Here is a 20,038-nt window from a genome sequence, read left to right as displayed (position 1 = left end):
AAAATCAGATTAAAGTCTCGTGTTTCTATTTTGAGAGTTAGTTTTTCAACTGCAGGCTTTACGGGATTTCTATTTATTTCACTCTCAATGTCTAAAAACTAATTAAAGCAAGACGAATTTAATAATAAGTAGATAAATGATTTTCTTTGTCAATACAAATCAGTTTGCATTTGCACAGGTTTATTATTGTCGCTCCGTGTATCGTAAACTTCACGTTTTTGTTTTTCTCAGAGTTTTGGCAACTATGTGATCGACTTTAATTGTGACTAACTGAACGATAACACTGAAATGGGTGGGATAATTATTTTTTTCGTACCGGTATGATTGGCTCACCTCTTTCTGGATCCACCCCCGATTACATTTCATTACAGCTACTCGTTCTTTGAATCAATTGTGAACTTGTCTGCATATCTCAACACTTTACGTCTAACTTTGTTGTCTACAAACGAAATCTTTGGGGCTCTACTTCCACTATTTATGCTTTTGTTGAAGTACATCTTCTGCTCGGGGATATTTCAGATTCAGGTGTTTTTGTTGTGTTACATAACATACTATGTTTTCAATTAACAAATTTGTTGTAATAATGTGTTTATTTAGTTGATGTACAGATATACGTAAGGTATAGTCACTAATTATAGACTTAAAAAAGGATTGGATGTGAAAATATAGTTAATCTATTAGATAGGGACTGTCTAATGCTCCTAGGCCAGCTGCAACGCCCCCTTCATCAGCAGATTCCACTTTTGTCCGTAACATGTGACCTACTTGTCTATTAGAAATTATCCTTGTTGAATCCCTAAAATCAGCTTGGTAAATATTTTTTTTAATTGTATAAAGATTCCATTAGAAGTTTGTCTATGAACAGAATTAATCAAATTAAATCTGAAATTGTATATTTACCCCATAATTACACCAAATATTCCCAACTCAGACACCATATCTGTAATTGGCGGTGGATGTTCAGTTCCAGGCCGAATCATATAACCTTTGATAATAGGCGGAAATATTTTCTCCATCAATATCCATGCTATCCTTTCTTTAGTATTTTTAAGTTTGTCTATATACTGCCTTATTCTTTTACCATATATATTGTGACCACCGCCTTCTCTCTGGGGTTTCAAAATATACCTAAAACATTTCATCTCATCCTACAACAACTATTAAATTAGATGGTAAAGACACAATCGTCTTTTTACAACAGTCATCGTCAAGCGCACACCTTTTTTAAATTTCAGTTTGACTGTGAGATGCGTAAACCAAGAACAGAGCCCGAACTAGGAGCAAATACGATAATAGAATCATATTTATACTCCGAGGGGAAATATTTTCAGTATAAAACTATGAGAATAAGCTAGAATGTTCCGATTGCTACTCCTATATGAGCTATTGAGCTAGCGCTCTCATTAGATCTGGTTTCAATATGATAGTTTTGTGAATATGGTAATACGAGCCAATTCGTTTTAACAAAGTAGCCTGCCATGAGTTAAACCGCCGAGAGGATTATACTGAGGATTCTTAACGAACAAAAAAGAGTTCTAAAGTCTATTTATCGAAGAAAAATCGTGAACCAAAACCATGATCAGTGCATGATCATTACGTGAACATCCCGGGCGAAACGTGGCGCGGCATCGTTATTGGTTCACATCAGAGGCACCATAATATATCACAAATAATCAATATAATTAACTTTTGAATACATGTTTATTTCTTTGATGAGGCTTTAACTGATTACTGCGACTTATTTCAATTATTTTGAATTCACAGTATAAATGAAATATGGAATATACTAGCATCGATATTCAAACAATGTTTAATATCGTAAATTCATAGAAAGACGTTAGAGAGCGTGGAAATCGACAATTTTATTACCTCTCTGGATCTTCTAATGCCAATCTCACAGCCTCTTCGCCACTTTCATCAAATTCCAATCCATATATATTAACAAATACGTTCCTGATCAATTTCACTTTCTTTTCATCGTTAATAAATCTTTCAATTGCACCGGGTTTCGAGAGTTCTTGTTGAACCTTTTTTGTTCCCGCAAGGTGATATTGTAGATTCGGACATTTTATAGCTTTCGATCTGAAAATTAGAGCATATTTCTCTTTATTCAGTTACATCCATGTTAAGAAGCATGCATTACAATAGTTTTCAGAACTTTTATAATTCTGTACCACGAAATATTTTTTAATACACGTGCTATTTAAAGTACCATGTAATCAAATTTGACTCAAACTGACAAAAAAATCAATATTTTTATTTATTTTGATACAAATTTTCATTCAAAGTAGATTCTTTTCGAGACAATACAAGCATGCCAATGCTTGAATGATTATAAGTTGAGTTTTGAGGTCCCCAAAGTTAAGTTTTAAAAAGAGGAGAAATTACAGATCACATCTAGTGGGTGAGTTCTGATTTAAGTCTCGTGTTTAGCAAAATAAAACAGTTAAAATCATGTTAGATTGTGACTTGTGACGGCACATTCTCATCGTGAAAATCCATGAATTGTTTGCCCTCGAATCCGATTATCAACTAAGTTGGAATTTTTGGAACCGTTGGTGATATTCATCATACTGAACACACTGTTCACATTATCACTACAATTCCACTGTCTGACGCGCGTTTCAATAACCAAGTTTTCGTCTTCAGAGATTGGAGGTACTGAATTTACCCACCGATAAACTTTCTCCCTTGAAAATTAATTCAACATCCAACAATTTATTATTGGATACATACATTTTAACAATTTTACATTATTAATATTTATTTCATGATTATAACTGAAATCGTGATCGGCAATAATCGATTTTTGATCCGTCCATATTTTAAATGAGCTATGTGCTCTATAAACTGGCCAATAACGGATCTCTTAGTCTGCCCTATATATTTCTTGTGTCAATCACCACTTTCTTACAAATTTTTTTAATGTATTGTTGGATTTATAAACCAATTGAAAACCCATTCTGTTAAATATTCCTTCCAATCCTTTTGTATAAACAGGATTGAAAGATACAAGAGCAAATGTTTCTTGTTTTTCATTTTGATTTGGAAAAATGTGTTTTCACATAGTTACTTCTTAAATCTATGACGGTTAATTACCTTATTTAAAAATCTTTTATCATAACCGTCCATCATATGTTGGATAGAATGAAAAGAATCAGCCGGGATGTAGCATTGTTAACGCATCAACGATTGTTAACCACCAAATGTTCTATGTAGACGTCTCAACGCTGCAAAGTAGTATTCCTTTTTGTCCGTTCGACCTTTTAAAATAAATTCATGGTGAACTACACCACGATAATTGAAGAAATTGAATTGAAGACAAACTTTGACGTAGTTTTTCGGTTTCGGCACATGTTTAGAGCGCCAATCACTAGATTGCTGGACATTTTCGATGTGATATTCATAAAACCATGTCAACAATGATGGTGTATGAAAAGTAGGGTCCCCAGCAACGTTGTTATGTTTTTGCAAGAGATTCAAGTCTTTTGGTACGTTTTGACCCTTCACACCGAAATCATTAACCAAAATGTATTGAGTTGTTCCACAAAAAATGTTGAGAGCCTCTTATATTTCTCAGATGTCAACATAATGATATTAGAGTTACATTTCTGCAACTTTTCATTAAGATATCATAGAGAGGTGGATGTGCGATTTCCATCAAGCAAGTTTTCGACGACTTCATGACCTTTACTAAATGCTTCGTGTTCGGGATAATATCTTTGAAGAATTATACAACTTTTTCTTATAGTCGATATCGTGGGACAAACTTTTATCTTTTTCACACACACTCACCCGCTAATTGACAAACACGCACTAACTGAGATACAGCGCTATAGCTGAATATTAAAAAAAGTTGCACCAGTTTGGGAAAAAAATATTTATTCGATTTAGGCGCGCAGTTCAAATGCAGCAGGTCAAATTAGACCATGTTAATAGCATCTATTATTAACTAGGTAAATAATAGTTCATTACTCCTAACATGATTATATTCAAGACGTATGCTGGTACTCGTATATATAAATTGAATATATCATTGTAACGATAGTACCTTACCGTATGGAATAGCAGGATTACCTACTTACAGTTATAATTGATAGATTTAATGGAAGGTCATTGCAAACAGTTTCGTCTGTTGAAACTGGTAAGCAAGTGCATGCAATGCTTCAGTCCCCATCCGTTAAAAAGTGTAGGTAGCAAAGATGACGACTAGAAAACAGATACGTTTTTGATTTCTTTAAATCGTAAAGATATAAACTGATTATTATCGGTTCGATTGTGGTTTTCCAGGTGATAATAACATCAATTACTATGGAACGACCAAGAGGAAGTGATAAAAGTTTTCAGCGAAAGCGGGAGTTATTGACGTAGCCTAAAGAGACTGTCGGAAGTCTATTCGTTAAATAGCTTCCTGTGACGACCATTTTGAGATTTTGATGTAGACACTTACAACTACATCCTTATTGTATGGAGTTGTTGCAGGCTCTAAATCCTATAGACCATGGTTTACATGATAATTTCATAAAAGATCTGTTGATTGAGATTGCTCTCATCTAGGGCTCACAAAATGGAATGAATCTCTTCTAAATTCAATATTAATTTACAGTAATCTGGCAAAAAATTAATTCTCCTTTATTTTTTGTTGATACTGTAAAATCGATGGTGAACTGTTTACCTTAGCCTCTGAAGACGATAACTGAGTATCGAAACGTGCGTCAGAGAGTGTAATTGTTGGTGTGATCGTAGTGTAAAGAGTGTGTCAGGGTGAATATCATCAACGGTTCCAGAAATTCCTATTTAGTATTTTAGATTAGTTTAGTTTTTTTTTTTCAATTCTCACACATTGTGCTTCGAAACAATGTGTGAGATTTGGAGTTTGAACAGCATTGTTGCGCTTAATCAGAAATAGATATAGATTTTTTTATTGCAAAAGAAATGCCTGAACTTTGTGTAGAACATTGAATATTTATGACGAAAAAAACAAAACGAGGGACAGTTGGAGAATTGTTAGCAGAATAGTTTTTCAGGTACTTAGATGTGTAGCCTATTTTGGTAATCAGAGCCATGTTTTCTCTAATTGACGTATACGTTATCAGCTCCAAATGTAGTTACAAATTTACATTTGATTATTCTTACACGATTTTAAAAATTTTTCAAAATTTCTGGTCATCATTTCAAAAAAGAGTTATTGTAATGAGTGGAACATAATTTAAAATTTTTTTATAATAAAATTGAAGTAATTTAATATAAAGATAATAATGTTAAAACTATGAATACCTTTCGAGTAACAGCCTAGCAGACCATTCATTTTCCGTTGGATACTGCGAAGGTTCGTAACCAGTTCTGAAGTAAACCACCCCAACTATATTGTTATCTCTAAAAAATATATTACTATTTTCAATAAGACTTCTTATCGAGCTTTTTATTGTAGATTTTTCATAAATTTATTTCATAAATTTCATAAATAAAAATGATTTTGTCAAATCAACCCAATTAGTAGAACGTAATAAAAAATTGAAGAGTCAAGTGATGGATAAATACAAAAAGGGGCATTAGACATTAGTAAGCAAATTTTGTAATATGTACCAATCATTTCATTCCGTTCCTAGAAAATACACATAAGAAAATGTTAATCTTTTTGCAAGATCTCTAAAATTTGTCAGGTTTCGTTAAAAATTAATCTTCATTTGTAACAAGTTTTTTCAAATAATATAATTCATTGAAATATATACAACATACTAGCTGACTCAGTAGACTTCGTACTGCCTCAATCGATAAGTGAAAGACCTAAACTTTTGTATAAAATAACCTTTAAACAAACAAAAGGAATCCTTTTTTTATTAGAAAAAATGAAAAAATGCTCAGTATGAATGAAGTTTTATTATTTTCGATTAATTACACATGATATTGCTTACTTACAAAACAGAGTTTTCCCGAAATACTGGCTATTTATAAGCAATTTACAGCTTTCTGATAAAATATATTTTTGTTTTGTCTTGTGGTACGTCAATATACAAAGATGTCGGTTTTCCGATGCGCGAATAGTTGATTCCGCAAACTTCCAACGACTGGCCTTGCGATTTATTTATGGTCATCGCAAAGGCCAGACGTACCGGAAATATTAAACGTTTAAAATCGAATGGTAATTCCATTGAAATCATCGGTATACGCGGGATCAAGACATCCTTTCCTTTGTATTTTCCCTTTATGATTGTTGCCTTATTCCGTTATTTATCACTTTTTCCTAGCCAGTCTTGTTCTATTACACAGTCGAGATTGATTAATGTTACGCAGCACGAGTGTTCACTGCGACTATTATTTCCAATGCTTCGCAAACACATTTGCAGTTTCGCCTTGTTGTAAAAATATTCTCATGCTAGCAGTCAAGTGTCACTATCACAAAAGATCAACAAAAAAGAGCACATAACTTGAAATGTCATCATCACAAAGGTTCACAGAAGTAAAGAAAGTTCTCACGCACGTAGCGGTTATCGTCATTCACAAAGATAGTAGGATGCACTCTTTCTTAGAGGTATCGATCGACGTAGAGGATGGATCGACATATTAGTTGGTTGTCGAATGCCAAATGTTATGGTTGCGTTCAGAAATTTAATTTGTGACAAAACATCAAGGAAAAACAAAATTGTTATTTTTATTTAATTCCGAGAATTTTCATATTTATTCAACTTCTAAACCTTTTTTGATTTTCCACAAATAAATCGAGACCAAAATTAGCCAAAACTAAAGAGTTTAAAAGTATTCGAACACAAATCTGGGATTCAATTCTTGCAGATTCAAATTGTAGAGAAAACTTGGTGCTATAGAATTGCCATAAATGCTTAGACGATGACAGAAATAATAGGCCTATTCAAATAGCGGTCACTTGAAAACAAATATGGCTGCTGAACGACACACATATTTTACTTCGGTTTAGCATGCCCATTTGAATAGAAAAACCTACAGTTTGCAAGATGATAAAGTGTGGAATTGGATCTGAAAGGAATGGTGGCTGTTATATCATTGAAACATGAACAGCTATCCAAGGAACGTAGAAAACGATGCTATAAGAAGAGTAGATTTAACAAAAAGCAACATTTACAAGAATATGATCTAATCACATTATTTCGAGTACGTGCTTATAATTAATAAACTATTTAGTGCTTTACAGCTGCATAGGGAAAGTATTTCCTTAAGTATTCTCTACTTCTTTTATTTCAGTGGAACCGGCACATCTGGAGTACAGTTTAAACTCTGTTTAGGTCCTCATTTTAAACAAGGGCTATAAAACAATTGAAACCCTAAACTCTACAAAACAAAAAAGATACGATAAACTGTGATATAGATAATGTGATTATTGTAGAGACATTACAGTTTTAGTGAGTAAAAAGTAAAGTAAGATACTTTATACAACATAATTAATGATGTCTTTGTGAAAGGTTACCGGGAAAAATATTTGATGAAGCTACTTCTTTTCAAAGACAACTTCTGTTCGTAATCTTAAGTGTGGTTAACCATAATTTTTTTTTAATATTATTTTTTTTTAAATATCTTTAGGTTTTACTAGAAGATCTGAAACTCCAAGTAATACTACAGAAAATGTTCTAGAAGAATTTCCATGTAGATATACTCAAGAAAAACGGAGAAATTCAGGACATTGTTAAGTTCACTATTTCTAGCGAAGCTTTAAGAAATGATGAGAACAAAACTACAGGTTTAAATAACTATGCAGTTTTTGAAATTCTTGTAGGTTTACTGGAACCATACATAGTAATTCAGTCTTACAGATTACTAGAATTTGGGATAAAGATTGGGATATTGGGCAACGCAAGGCAATAGAAAACACTGAAAAAATAGCAAAACCCCAGGATTACAATATTGTTAAACTCGTTATTTGTCATCCAGCGGTCGTATTAGTATTGCACAGATCAAGGTTCTGGAATGCCCTATAGGTTGTATTTGAGGAGGTTATGTTTACACACCAGAATCTAGTGATTGTTTTTCTGTACCCTTTTATACATTTCGTTCCTAATTTTTACAGCAATTGCTTTTGCCTTTTTACATAATTGTAAAGGTGTACGCATATCACTTTGAAACTTTCTTTGCACTTTGAACTATACACTTGATAGTCTGTTTACAAAGCTAGTTCGTCTTTTTTGTACATTGAGCAGATATCAAAGAAAGCATCCTTTCCATATGAGCATTATGGCCCGGGATCACCGAAAGAATTGACACATTTTTGGATTATTTTTCTATTTTCTTAAAAATGTACCCAATTCTCCTATATTCTCCATTGAATCACTAATAATAACTGATTTTTGGATTAAATAAGATGTGATGTCTTCATTTTGTTACCATCAGTAAATCTCGATTAAGATCATCCAACTGAATACATCATATTTTTTCATAGGCTTGCACCATTATTTAAGATACCAGACGGCGAAGATGAAGAAGTGATTAGTTTCTTTGTCAAACATCTCTAGTTCTCTTGTATTGAGAGTACCTTCATTAAATTTATTCTTTTCATCTCAATAATGATAATCACCAAAACAATCCTTTTGATTTCTTTTTTAATTAAAGATGATTGACTTGGCACCAAAATCGAATATAGCGATATAGAGTGTTAAATTATTGGTGACAAATTTTTTCTATTTATCCTGAAACAGGAAATTAGTGGGGATAAACGGATAATGTTGTTTTCCGACCCATTTCAGGTTAAAACTCAATTCTATGGCGATTGTAAACGTATATAGTTAGACACCCTTGATTTAGACGGTTCATTTGCATAACATGCTGCCCATGAAGTTGCAGCTATGGCTTTTGAAAAAAGGTCTTAGTTCCTGGACCTGCTCTCCGTCTTTGCTACAAGTTGACATATTTTGGCAGAACTTCGTCCGATTATACACATTTTGAGATTTCGATTCTAAAAATAATCAAATCAAAGCAGCAGTACCAAAAGTTTATTTTGATATCGCAAGAAGCTAACAAGGGCTTAAGCCTTATGGTTTTTATTTAGGTTGAGGATTTGTAATTCAAGAATTTAGACTAAATGTGACGTTACAAGTAATTCGCTTCATTTCTATCCTTCTCATGAAACGTAATTTGTGGATGCTCCTAGCTGCGTTAACCAAAAATTGATCATCATTACTTTTTATAAAAAAATAGTTATATTGAGATATAGATTCATATTTACATTATCAATTCGTTTTCTTCATTCAGCTCTCCATTATAGTATATCTGTGTTAAGTTTCTTCTTATAATTCTTATACTCGGATTCATTTCTTTGAGGGTATATTCATGAAATTTTTGATCGCTGATGTTGTACGTTATATCTTCAACTAAAATCAGAATGACAGCTGATGAATTACCATAAAGTTCCCACGCTTCCAAAATTCCTCCACACAGCCCAGTTAGAGCGTTGTTCACTGGAAGCTACAATTCAATTAACCAACAAGAAATACTAGAAGTTTTATTAGTTAATAAGGAAAATCGTCAAGCAGAAAAAGATATTATTGAAGAATTATATAAAAAATAAAAGCGAAGAAAAAACAGAGGCATACAAATCATACAAAAAACAAAGTAAAGAAAGAAATTAACAAAGCTAAAAAGGAAACATGGAAACAATTTGGAGAAGAATTAGAAAATTACTATAAAAGCAATTACAGGAGCTTTTGAAACAAAATCAGAGTTATAGAATTAAGAAAAAGAAACGAAATAAGAAGAAAGAATTTTTCGAAAAAAATTTCAGTCGCAAAGGCAGTAACTTGACAAGAGAAGAAAAATTGTAGGAAATTACGGAAGAGGGAGTGTAGGAGCAGAAATGATGAATATATAGGACAAACAGGAAAGGTATAGATATTAAAATTAATCAATTTAACCTGAAACACAAATAAAATACTTTGCGACTGGGAAAACAATCAATTGAATACCGATAAATAAAAAAGGAGATCAACAAATGTGCTAAAACCACAGAGTCATATCGGCGACAAAGATAAGGAAATCTATTGATGAGAAAATTAAGGAGCAAAGTGGATAAAGAAAAGGGAAACAAACAATAGATAACAAATACATATTAAGGAGCTTAAGAGAAAGGAAAACAGAACAATGAGAAGAATTACATATTACATTCGTCGATTTGAAAGATGCATTCGACTCATTAGATAGAAAAATTTTTAGTCCAGTCAAAATAGACATTTGACTTAGGAAAAATTCGCATAGAGCTGAAAATTTACAGAGACGTTAAATACATCATTATAAATGAAATGCCAAAAGTCCCCTTCGATCCTATTTCTGCAAAAAATTTGATTCAAGGTCAAAAGTACAAAATTAAGGTTTTTTCCATTTTTCTCGAAAACAGTAAGTATTATCGTGAAAGTAGGTCAGACAAAAGTTGTAGATCACACAATTCTTTACAAAAATGGTCCTGTCACTTTTTCTCTTACGCCTCACCTCAACCAAAGTGGTTTCCCCAGTAAGTATACTCCACGACTTATTGTAATAAAGAAAGTTTGATCAGATCGTATCCTATTAATTGAAAGAATAGTAATATTGCTAATGATTAAAGTGGAATAGGTTGTTTTTTTCTACATGTCATTATATAAGATGATTGTCTAATTCTACTCGACAATTATTTCTTCGTCTTCATTCTCTTTTTCTTGCAGAATTTCTGTTCGCTGTTCTAAGAAAAGGGATGCATCAATAGTTTCTTCATTAATATCACAAATATCTTCATCTGTTGTATTTGTTTCAATATTGGAGCAAGTCTGACCCTGACAACGGTAGACATTGGATAAAGATAGTAGAAGATCTGAGATTTTGCAAGTAAATATAAAGAAATGAAAAAAGATGATAGTAAATCAAAAAACAAAACACAAGGAAGATTAAATAATGAAAGGATAAAGATTAGATTAAGTGACCACTTTATTTGGGAGACATCTTCACAGAAAACGTAAAAATATATACAGGGTGAGTCGGGAGGAGCGCACCAAAGTCTAGGAGTGTATTATACACGTGAAAATAATGTAAAAAAACTCATATGTTCTTATCTGATTTTCATTTGTTTTTAAGTTATGGAGTAATTAAAAATGTTCATCTAGCTTCCCACTTATATCTAAATTTTAATAATAACAAAGTATGCCATGTTCGAGGCTCAAAGGCATTTGATAATTCTGATGTTTTGATGAACTGTTAGTGTACAGTGAACAGTAACTGAACGTTTAATTTCCAATATATGTGATTGTTAGTGTTGCAAAATGCCAGATACTTATTCAAATTTAGATCAAATATGCAAATGGTGTTTGTTTATGGTTTCTGTAATGGAAATGCTACAGCTGCTGCTGAAGAATATCGTCAACGTTTTCCACACCAAAGATATCCTGACAAAAACGTATTTATTAGAGTTTTTAACAAATTGTGCGAGACTGGTAAACCTCCAAGTGCTAACATATCATCTGAAAGCGCTACTCGCCAAGGTTTGGTAGAAGTAAAAAATATTCTGCATCTAGTAGAAGAAGATGCAACTACTAACTCACGGAGAATTGCAACTCAATTGGGAATTCCACAAAAAAGGGTGATAAACTCACTCCACGAACAAGGTTTATATCCTTTATATGTACAGAGAGTACAGCACCGACAACTAGAGGATTACGCTAACCGTATGGAGTTTTGTCGGTGGATAAATAATAATCATCGTGTTGTATCGAGTATACTTTTTACGGATGAAGCTATATTTACATAGACATAGACATAAAAAAGAGGTCGATAGAAGTACCCATGTTAATGAAAGGAAGTGAAATTTAGATGGTGAACATAAAGACACAATAGAATAGTAGCGACTAAGAAAAATAGCTGGGAAACGAGGTTGGATAGGATGAAAAATGAGGTAATTATAGAAATGTTCATACTGGAATCAATAGAAAACAAAATATGTTTAAACTGATAACGGACGCATACAGAGAAGAACATCACAAAGCCTAAAAAGAAAAGTGACAGAAGCAAGAAGATATAAGAAAAAAAGAGGAGGAAAACAAAGAAAAGCAATACTGCAGATAAATAAAGTAGCAAAGGATCGGAATACTTGGAAAATATGGTTAAAAGGAGAATGAAAACTAAAATCTCAATATTCTGACACTGGAAATGGCATATAGAGTTCTAGAGAAGAAAATATTGTATAACAATAATAAGAGTAGAAATCAGGAAATTACAAAAGGAAGCGAGTTACAGTATCAACCAGTACCTAACCAGCGTTATTTCAATTTGTAATTAAATAGTATGAATATAGACATTTCAGAACAAAGGGATCCAAAAAAAAATCTGTATTCATTCTCGTGTGAAGCTAATAGGTTCGTTCCAACCCATCAAAAAACCGTCCTTGGTACGGTGACGATTCTAAGCAATAGAGATTACGTGTGCAAACCGGGCGGTTACCGTTATAAGAACTATTCTTATTTGTGTTCCAATCGACTTAGAGATCGTTTGTGAACCGTTTCAGAGACGGTTTTTTCGATACTTGGTTGATAACAAATACTGTTACAAGAACTGTGCATAGCCGGAGTTTGCGCAGAAAATATCTATAAATGCTTTCAATAACCTTTCCAAGAACGGTCCCGACTGACATGTTGGAACAAACCTATTGAGTGTGTTTTGTCAAACGACGAAGAGTCGTTTCAATAAATCAATTAACTTCCAACATAATCTTATAACTCTGCCCACTTAGTGTATATACAAGACCAAAACTTACCTGGTTTTGGTTTTGGTCTTGCATTTAATCATCATTAATTTTGATTACGTAAATATGAGGTTCGTTCCAACCTAAGAAAAACCGTCCTTGGTACGGTTACGATTCAATAGAGATTACGTGTTCCAACCGGGCGGTTACCGTTATACGAACGATTCTGTTTTGCATTCCAACCAGTCTTTTCGATCCTTGATTGATAACAAGTACTGTTACAAGAACCGTGCATAACCGGAGATTGCGCAGAAAATATCTATAAACGCTTCCGATAACCGTACTAAGTACGGTCCCGACTAGCAGGTTGGAACAACCCTATCAATGTCTGAATTTAGTTAAATAAAAAGCTAGTTCATAGCCAAGCGAAAGTAAAGCGAGATTAAATACAACATTCGCCCTGTTGAGACAAAAGTTGATAACTTTCAAAATCAAAATTCGTCACATTGAGAGATAGAATGCGGAACGTTTACGTTGATAAAAAAATAAAAACAGAAGACATTGTAGGATTTATTAACTTGATGCGACTTTTTAGGGGTCATGTACATAGGATCAAATCGCGAAGGATGGTAAAGAGAAAAGCTTATAAGGATACAACAACCGAATACGAGAAGATTGGAGACCGATTTCATAGGTGACATCTTTATGAGAACACGTCCTATATATAATATTGAAGAATAATGATACTCCAATGTAGAATTAAACACTAGATTATGTAATTGAATGAGAGGTTTCATTTCGATCATCCGGGTGCAGCTTGCTCTTTGAATGCAAGATGTTCTTGCTTCTTCAGAACGAGCCGGGTGGAGAGTTAAGCGTGAATTTTTGTTGAATTGGTATTGAATCTCTTCCACATCACCCGACTCTCAGACTTGTATTTGAACAATTTTCTTTCAGACTTCCTTACACTCTTCAACACTTTTCCTGATTGGGGAACGTGACTTGCCTCTACAGAGATACAATAATAATAGTTATTCTCTTACGCATTTGAATCTGGATGCTGCCATAAAAAATTCTATATTGATCTTCGACTGATTGCAATTATAATTTGAAGAGTCGTAAAATTGATTAGTCATATTCCACTCTCACGTACTAAGGTAAATGTATATAACGGGTATATACGGAATGTGTATTTTGTACCTTGCATCTTCAGTGTGGAAGAACACTCAATAAAAAGGAGGTAAAGAAAGGTCTATGTAACTTTTATGAGAAACTTTTTATCTATTACTCACGTTTTTTATGTTATCAAGTTGATTCATTTCTTGTAGAATATACCTAAAACAGAATATTGTGAAAACATTTCCACCAGGAAATATTAATATATATTTTATTTTTTACGAAACTTGGTTCACTTAGTATTAAAAATAAAAAAGTAATAAAAAATGAAAAGTCTTGTGCTTATTGTTATAGTTTATTTTGTATCAGTTTTTTGAGTTTTTGTTCAACTAATTCGAAGTCTATCTGCGCTCTTTTGGACCCGTGACTAGTTGCGTTGTCTTGATTGAAGAGAAAACATTCGCCCATATTCTTCAGCATATTTCTGTCGCTTTACGTAATTTTGGAACCAAATATAACATGCACCAGTAATGCTAGCTCCCGTTTGCCGGTAATCTATTGAAATTACATTCCAAAATAGGTAGATTGTAGATTGTTTTGGGGAGTCGTTTTGGCGAGTCTGCAGTTACAACTAGAAGATATTTTGTGCAAGAATCTACATCTAATTGTTCTGTTTCTAAAATACGTAGACTCTTCCCAAAGGAGTCTATTTTTTTGGGGGTTTTTGTGTTCCACTTCCAGTACTTAAGCCTTTTAGATGCTCTGCTGTTTTCATGGCTTGCTTACAGAATCTGCAGTTGTCGTTGCCATGCCCATTATCTTAAAGTGGCATTTGACGGGGCAGTCACCTACCAGAAGACCGACCACCAGTTTCATATCATTTCTGATCATCACTACTGCAGACTTCTTAGCTGATATGGTTATGAATCTTCTGGATTGTCTTAAGCCTGGAGTGTTTCCACATCTGATTCTTTAGCCATCCGTTCAGTTTGTTATTGATATGGTGTTTCATGAGGCCACAATAGGGTTATGGTCCTAGTTATGGAGTGGTATACCCTGGTGGCCTGGTAGCCACATCAGAGTTATTTTGTTTTTGTTAGCTAGTGCTTTTAGAGTTTGTTTACACTCGTACACCAGTTTGAACGAGCACTCAATAGCTTTCAAGACCTTCAAAGCTGCTTGGCTATCTGACTAAATGTTGATGTGCGATGAGAGGTTTCTATTTAAAAGCTCCTGAGCATATTTCTTTCCTTTTAGCAACTCTACTTGAAAAATGGTGAGTAATGTTTCTAAAAGTATGGAGAGCTTGTATTTTTGTACAAATATGCACAGTCCTGTTCATTGCGCTAACTTGTCCAATATGCTATGCATTTTGTCCATAGGTTTGTCACTGCTTTCTAGCTTTATCAGATCCAGAATTTTTAGGTAACCTTTCAGATTTCCTGGCTTTAGTTCTACTCTTTGGATTAGCCTTTGGGCAGATAAGTATGACCTTTTCTACTGGATTTGTATTTTGAAAACTCCTTACTCTGTATTTTGGTGTCTAAATCAAAGTGATGGTTCATCCATTGCTACTAATCTTGTAAGAAAATTCCTTTATCTTCTCTACACTTCGTTAAAAGACAATCGTCTTTTTCAGTTTGCATGTGGGCATTCCCATTTTGTGGACATTTTTCTCATGTTCAGTTAGACAGTGAATATATTCGTGACACATTGTATGAAAGACCAACAATTGTTTATTTATTTACTAATCACACGTCGATATTGTAAAAAGAGATCATGAACTTTGCAGTTGCTCCACCTGTGTGTTCTACTGTTCACGGACTACATTTATACTAACGCCACTTTCACTATGTCATATGATACAGCAGATTCTCTAATATAGATATCAAATCTTTGTGAGTTTGCGTTGGGATCAATTTACTTAAATGAAAGTATTTAATCTCCGCACGTTACTCCGGACGATCCATTTGGAGATTAAGGCGTGCGGCTGCGTCTCCGTCATAATAATTTATATTTTCTCCATTCTAGTTTGATTTAAATTAATTACGTTTGGCTATTGAATGTGTAAATACTTCCTTAGTAGACATATAGACATAATTCATACACTACTTTAAGATTTATAAGACTTTTAAAAATGCACACAAACACATTACCTATGTAATAAACCGGAAGCAGGACCTAGCCATCCAAATCCAGCTGCTATAGTATTTATTTCAATAAGTTTCCAATTACAAAATGGATAAAAGTCATCACTACCATCTTTTCGTTTATCATTGCATTGTAACATATAATCGCATCGAAATAGGCCCAATCCTATTGACTGAAATGAAGAAACGCAACATACACATCTTCAGTTAACATAATCACATTCAATATTAATATTAATCACACTGAATGGTTCGTTCCTTTGGAAGTGAAAACAGTAACCTTTGAAAATGATTCTGATAGTATCAATGACACAAACTCAGAAGTTAAAGGCAGGATATATAGTTAAAAATGAAATAGTCTGAATTTTTTTGTCTTATTCATTCAAAGCAATCATGCAAATAGTTTTTACTTTGTAGAAATTACCTACTTGTGAAACTCCTTCTTTTTCTGTAGTTTCATATATTTCGAACAATTTTGCAGTAAATTCGTCAACCTGAACAATATTTTCTAAACACATCTTCAAAAATTCTCGATCGTAAGCAACTTTGTGGAATAATTCTTGAAAAATAGTCTGCAGTTCAACGGCATGTTGAAAATCTTTCTTTGGCATTGTAGAAGGAAACAAAACAAAGGGAGCAAACGTGATGGTGTCTTCGGAAAATTGTTCTTTCGTTCTCATTGAAACTCCATGCATAATTGCCCAATCTTTTCCTAAAAAATACCTGTGATGTATTCGTTTTGAACACTGAGGTTTTTTGTGTGACATTCCAATCATTTAACTTCTGTTGATGTTGAAGGTTGTCTACATGTAGATACAGACACTAAGCAAAAATGGGAGAAATGGAAAGCAATAAAAATATTTGTCTAGAAATAGGAGTATAAATGGTATAGTCAAAGTAATCACACATTGATTTTTATTTTGGAATCAAACCTGGAATAATTCGAAGAATGCTAAGTATTATTCAAAAAATTGTTGCTGCTTATGTGAGAATTTAACATGTAATTTTTCAAATCAAGATTTAATCGTTAATTGAAGAAAAAGCAATTAATGTTTTGACGATATTCCACGACGGATACTGAATCTTATTTTCCTTGATAAACGTAATAATGGTTGGAACAAATTATCGATTCAAACTATTGCATTTAGGATTCGGAAACTCTTAGATTGGTTTTGCTTTCTTGGGCCTCATCAGTATAATATACATACTTGTCGATGAATCTTCAATTAGAAAAGATGAACTTGATATTAGTTATTTTTTTGCGATAAAATTAAAAAAGCTGATGCCTACTTTAAAATAAAAATAAAAAAGGAGATTAAACTGCATTGGAAAAAATTATAGAGATATTGGGGTATCATATACACTGCGACCCAAAGGATTTATTGGGTCGCCCTTTGTTGCTGCGATACTGGAATGCGTATGCAGTTACATACTTTTAAAATAATTAAGTTTCGAGGGCTGTTCAAATATGATCGAGACAAACGTTGTAGATGGCGCGTCTGTATGTTTGCGGCTCAATTACGTGTTAGCTGGGTCCGTTACTAAGAGTACGGCATAATTTTCGTCGCACGTGATACGACCATGAGTGAACGTCAAGTGCTTCACATCAGACAACATTCACCGCATAGAACAACTCATTTTGGAAGACCGCAAGGTGAATGTTAACGGCGGGATGGGCTCCCGAACTGTTGAACTTCAACCAAAAATTCATAAGGTTGGAAGTTTGTCTCCGTTTGCTGACGCAATACAAGGCGGAGGGGGAAGGACATTTTTTTAACGCGGATCTTCACTATAGACAAAACATGGCTACATTATTACACTCATGGAAGTAAGGCGTCGTCTGAAGAGTGGAGGAAGAAGGAGGAAGGGGTGCCAGTCGAAGAGTACTTTCCGATGACTATCTGTGCACATAACAATTCATAAATTCTACTCTAGCCTGAAAATATACGTGGAACCCGCTTATCACCCGAACCGGGGGAGCTTTCCAGCAATTCTTTTCCAGGATAACGCGCACGCTTATACCGCCCGTCTCACGCTCGATACAATATCATAACTGGGCTGTGAGATACTAGAACATCTCCCATAAGTTCCGGACTTACCATCAAGCAACTATCATATGCTTGAACCACTGAAAGAAGCCCTTGGAGGTTGAAAATTCAATACCGACGACCAAGTAGGAGTTTTTGCGTGCATAGCTGCCCGAGTTTCCCAAGGAATTCTTCGATACCAGCATCAAAATGCTTCCGGAGAGGTGGTAATAGTGTGTTACTAGATAATAAATAAATGTGTCTTTGTCTCGATCATATTTGAAAGACCCTTGTACTTATTTGGTATCAACATCGCATCTTATATGTTATATAGATGTATTATTGTGGACAACAATTAATAAGATAATTACAACGTAGAAGTTTTTAAAAATCAAATCAGAGAGGACTAATTTAAGGTCTTTTCGGAATGTATTTCGTGGATACACAGGAGAGTTAGAACAATTTATAACAATCTACATTATTGGGAAGAAAATTAGGTAATAGGGACTGCTATTTGAAGAGGAAACTTCGAATTCCAAACTTACAATAGTTTGTATGAGTAATTTATAAATTAAAATGATAAATTGTTCATTAGAATGTACTGATTAAAGTGTTGCATATACTTTAGTTACTTAGGTTTGAAATTTCAAGATTACATTTCATCATCGTGGACCAGAATTGACCTGAATAATAATAATGTTTATATTAAATATATAAAAAAAGAATTGAATTAATTTACTTACCTTTACTGACAAGTTCTTTAAGCTCTTGTTCAGGTATTGGTAAAGGTATTATTGTGGGTATACTTGAACACATATTCTTCAGATTATATAACTTGTTGCACGACAAGCGCTCTAATGATGTTTCGTAATAACGTATGTTGAACTTAAGCAGTTTTTTGCGAATTATTCATTGAGAGGAAAATTATTTTGTTGTTTATTATCTTTATTATTGCTATTAATGACAAGTTTGGTTTGGACAGTCAACTGTCCAATTCAAAATATGACATTCATTTAACCAATCAATTGATATATGAGTAATTTCCAAAACTGGAATATACAGATTTATTAATAGTACAGCGACAGAAAGTATTCTATTTTGATACGGTAAAAGGGTAATATTGAGGCAGCGGCGGAGGAACATGTCAACAAATTCTTTTTATTTCATAATAATTCGTCTTTATTTTATCAATTTGCAATAACTTGTAAGAATTGAAGTTTCGATCTACTTTGGTCTTTATCAAAATATTATTTAAGCTACATCATGAATATCTATTGGCTGAAGAATTACAACAAGATGGTGGACAGTAGGGTGGGATAATTAAAAGCACTAACAATGGGACGTAGTGGAAGATTGGATTAATGAATTTCTCGAGATATGAGTTTGGTTTTGATGTCTGAAGGAAGTTTGGATTTGTTGATAAGATTTTTTGTTATCTTTTCCAGATATGTGATGGGGTCATTGAAGTATTGAGAAGATTATCCATCTTATTAAGATAAGTAGAAGTATTGAGGACGACCGTGACATTGCCCTTGTTGGCTGTAGGCCCTACAATATCAGGATCGTTATAAATATCTTCAAGAGCCTGTCGATCCTTGGAGGTGAGCTTGGAAGGAGGAGGTTTTGATGTTAAGAGGACCTTGGTAACATCCTGTCTAATAATTTCGGCTTGGTTGAAAAAGAGTTTAGAGATGACCTCCTCTATTTGGAAAAATGATGGTTTTTATTGGTATGGATTTGGGCGTGATTGCGATCGTTGTTTGAATAGTTGTGGACTAATGTGTCCATATTAATAGTTTTAAGAGAAAGTTTTTGAACCGAAATTAGTTTGGATAGTTTGTCCTTTTGGGTTTGGGTCTTTTTGTCAGATATATGCTGAGCTTTCTGGTGAGATAAACCATCGAAAGTGCCCTATATCAATGGGTGAACATGAAAAGAGTGGATTTGATAAAATTATATTGAAAAGCCGGTGATTGGTGGAGTAAGATTTTTTTTAACACAAGGGACGATTGCCAGAGATTACCGTCAATCTGAAAACAACTTCTTCAACTTTTTCTTTCCAATACTCCTTTAGCCAATAG

General features: G+C 33.6%; 1 protein-coding gene across 2 annotated transcripts; it reads right to left on the bottom strand.

Moving 5' to 3' along the window:
• Positions 1-571: 571 nt before the first annotated feature.
• Positions 572-18,991, bottom strand: LOC130892707 (glutathione synthetase-like). Of its 2 annotated transcripts, XM_057798261.1 has the most exons (9): positions 18,701-18,991; positions 16,359-16,642; positions 15,937-16,103; positions 13,957-13,999; positions 9,191-9,429; positions 5,278-5,376; positions 1,870-2,082; positions 901-1,128; positions 572-796 (listed from the first exon to the last, which is right to left on the bottom strand). In XM_057798261.1, exons 1-9 carry the CDS (start codon positions 18,771-18,773, stop codon positions 670-672), a joined length of 1,473 nt encoding a protein of 490 aa, XP_057654244.1. In that variant the 5' UTR covers positions 18,774-18,991; the 3' UTR covers positions 572-669. The 2 variants fall into 2 exon arrangements, with proteins under 2 accessions (XP_057654244.1, XP_057654245.1); XM_057798262.1 differs by lacking the exon at positions 1,870-2,082 and having other exon boundaries at positions 18,701-18,962.
• Between the last annotated feature and the right edge of the window lie 1,047 nt (positions 18,992-20,038).

The sequence above is a fragment of the Diorhabda carinulata genome, chromosome 4 (assembly GCF_026250575.1).
Source record: "Diorhabda carinulata isolate Delta chromosome 4, icDioCari1.1, whole genome shotgun sequence".
Lineage (NCBI taxonomy): Eukaryota > Metazoa > Arthropoda > Insecta > Coleoptera > Chrysomelidae > Diorhabda > Diorhabda carinulata.
This window is presented reverse-complemented; position numbering and strand designations above follow the sequence as displayed.

Coding starts and splice junctions, on each gene's coding strand:
- LOC130892707 (XM_057798261.1), bottom strand. CDS start 18,773: ATGTGTTCAAGTATACCCACAATAATACCTTTACCAATACCTGAACAA. Junction 16,104..16,358: donor AAAAAGAAGGAGTTTCACAA/GTAGGTAATTTC, acceptor TCTTCATTTCAG/TCAATAGGATTGGGCCTATT. Junction 5,377..9,190: donor GAAGAAAACGAATTGATAAT/GTAAATATGAAT, acceptor TATATTTTTTAG/AGATAACAATATAGTTGGGG.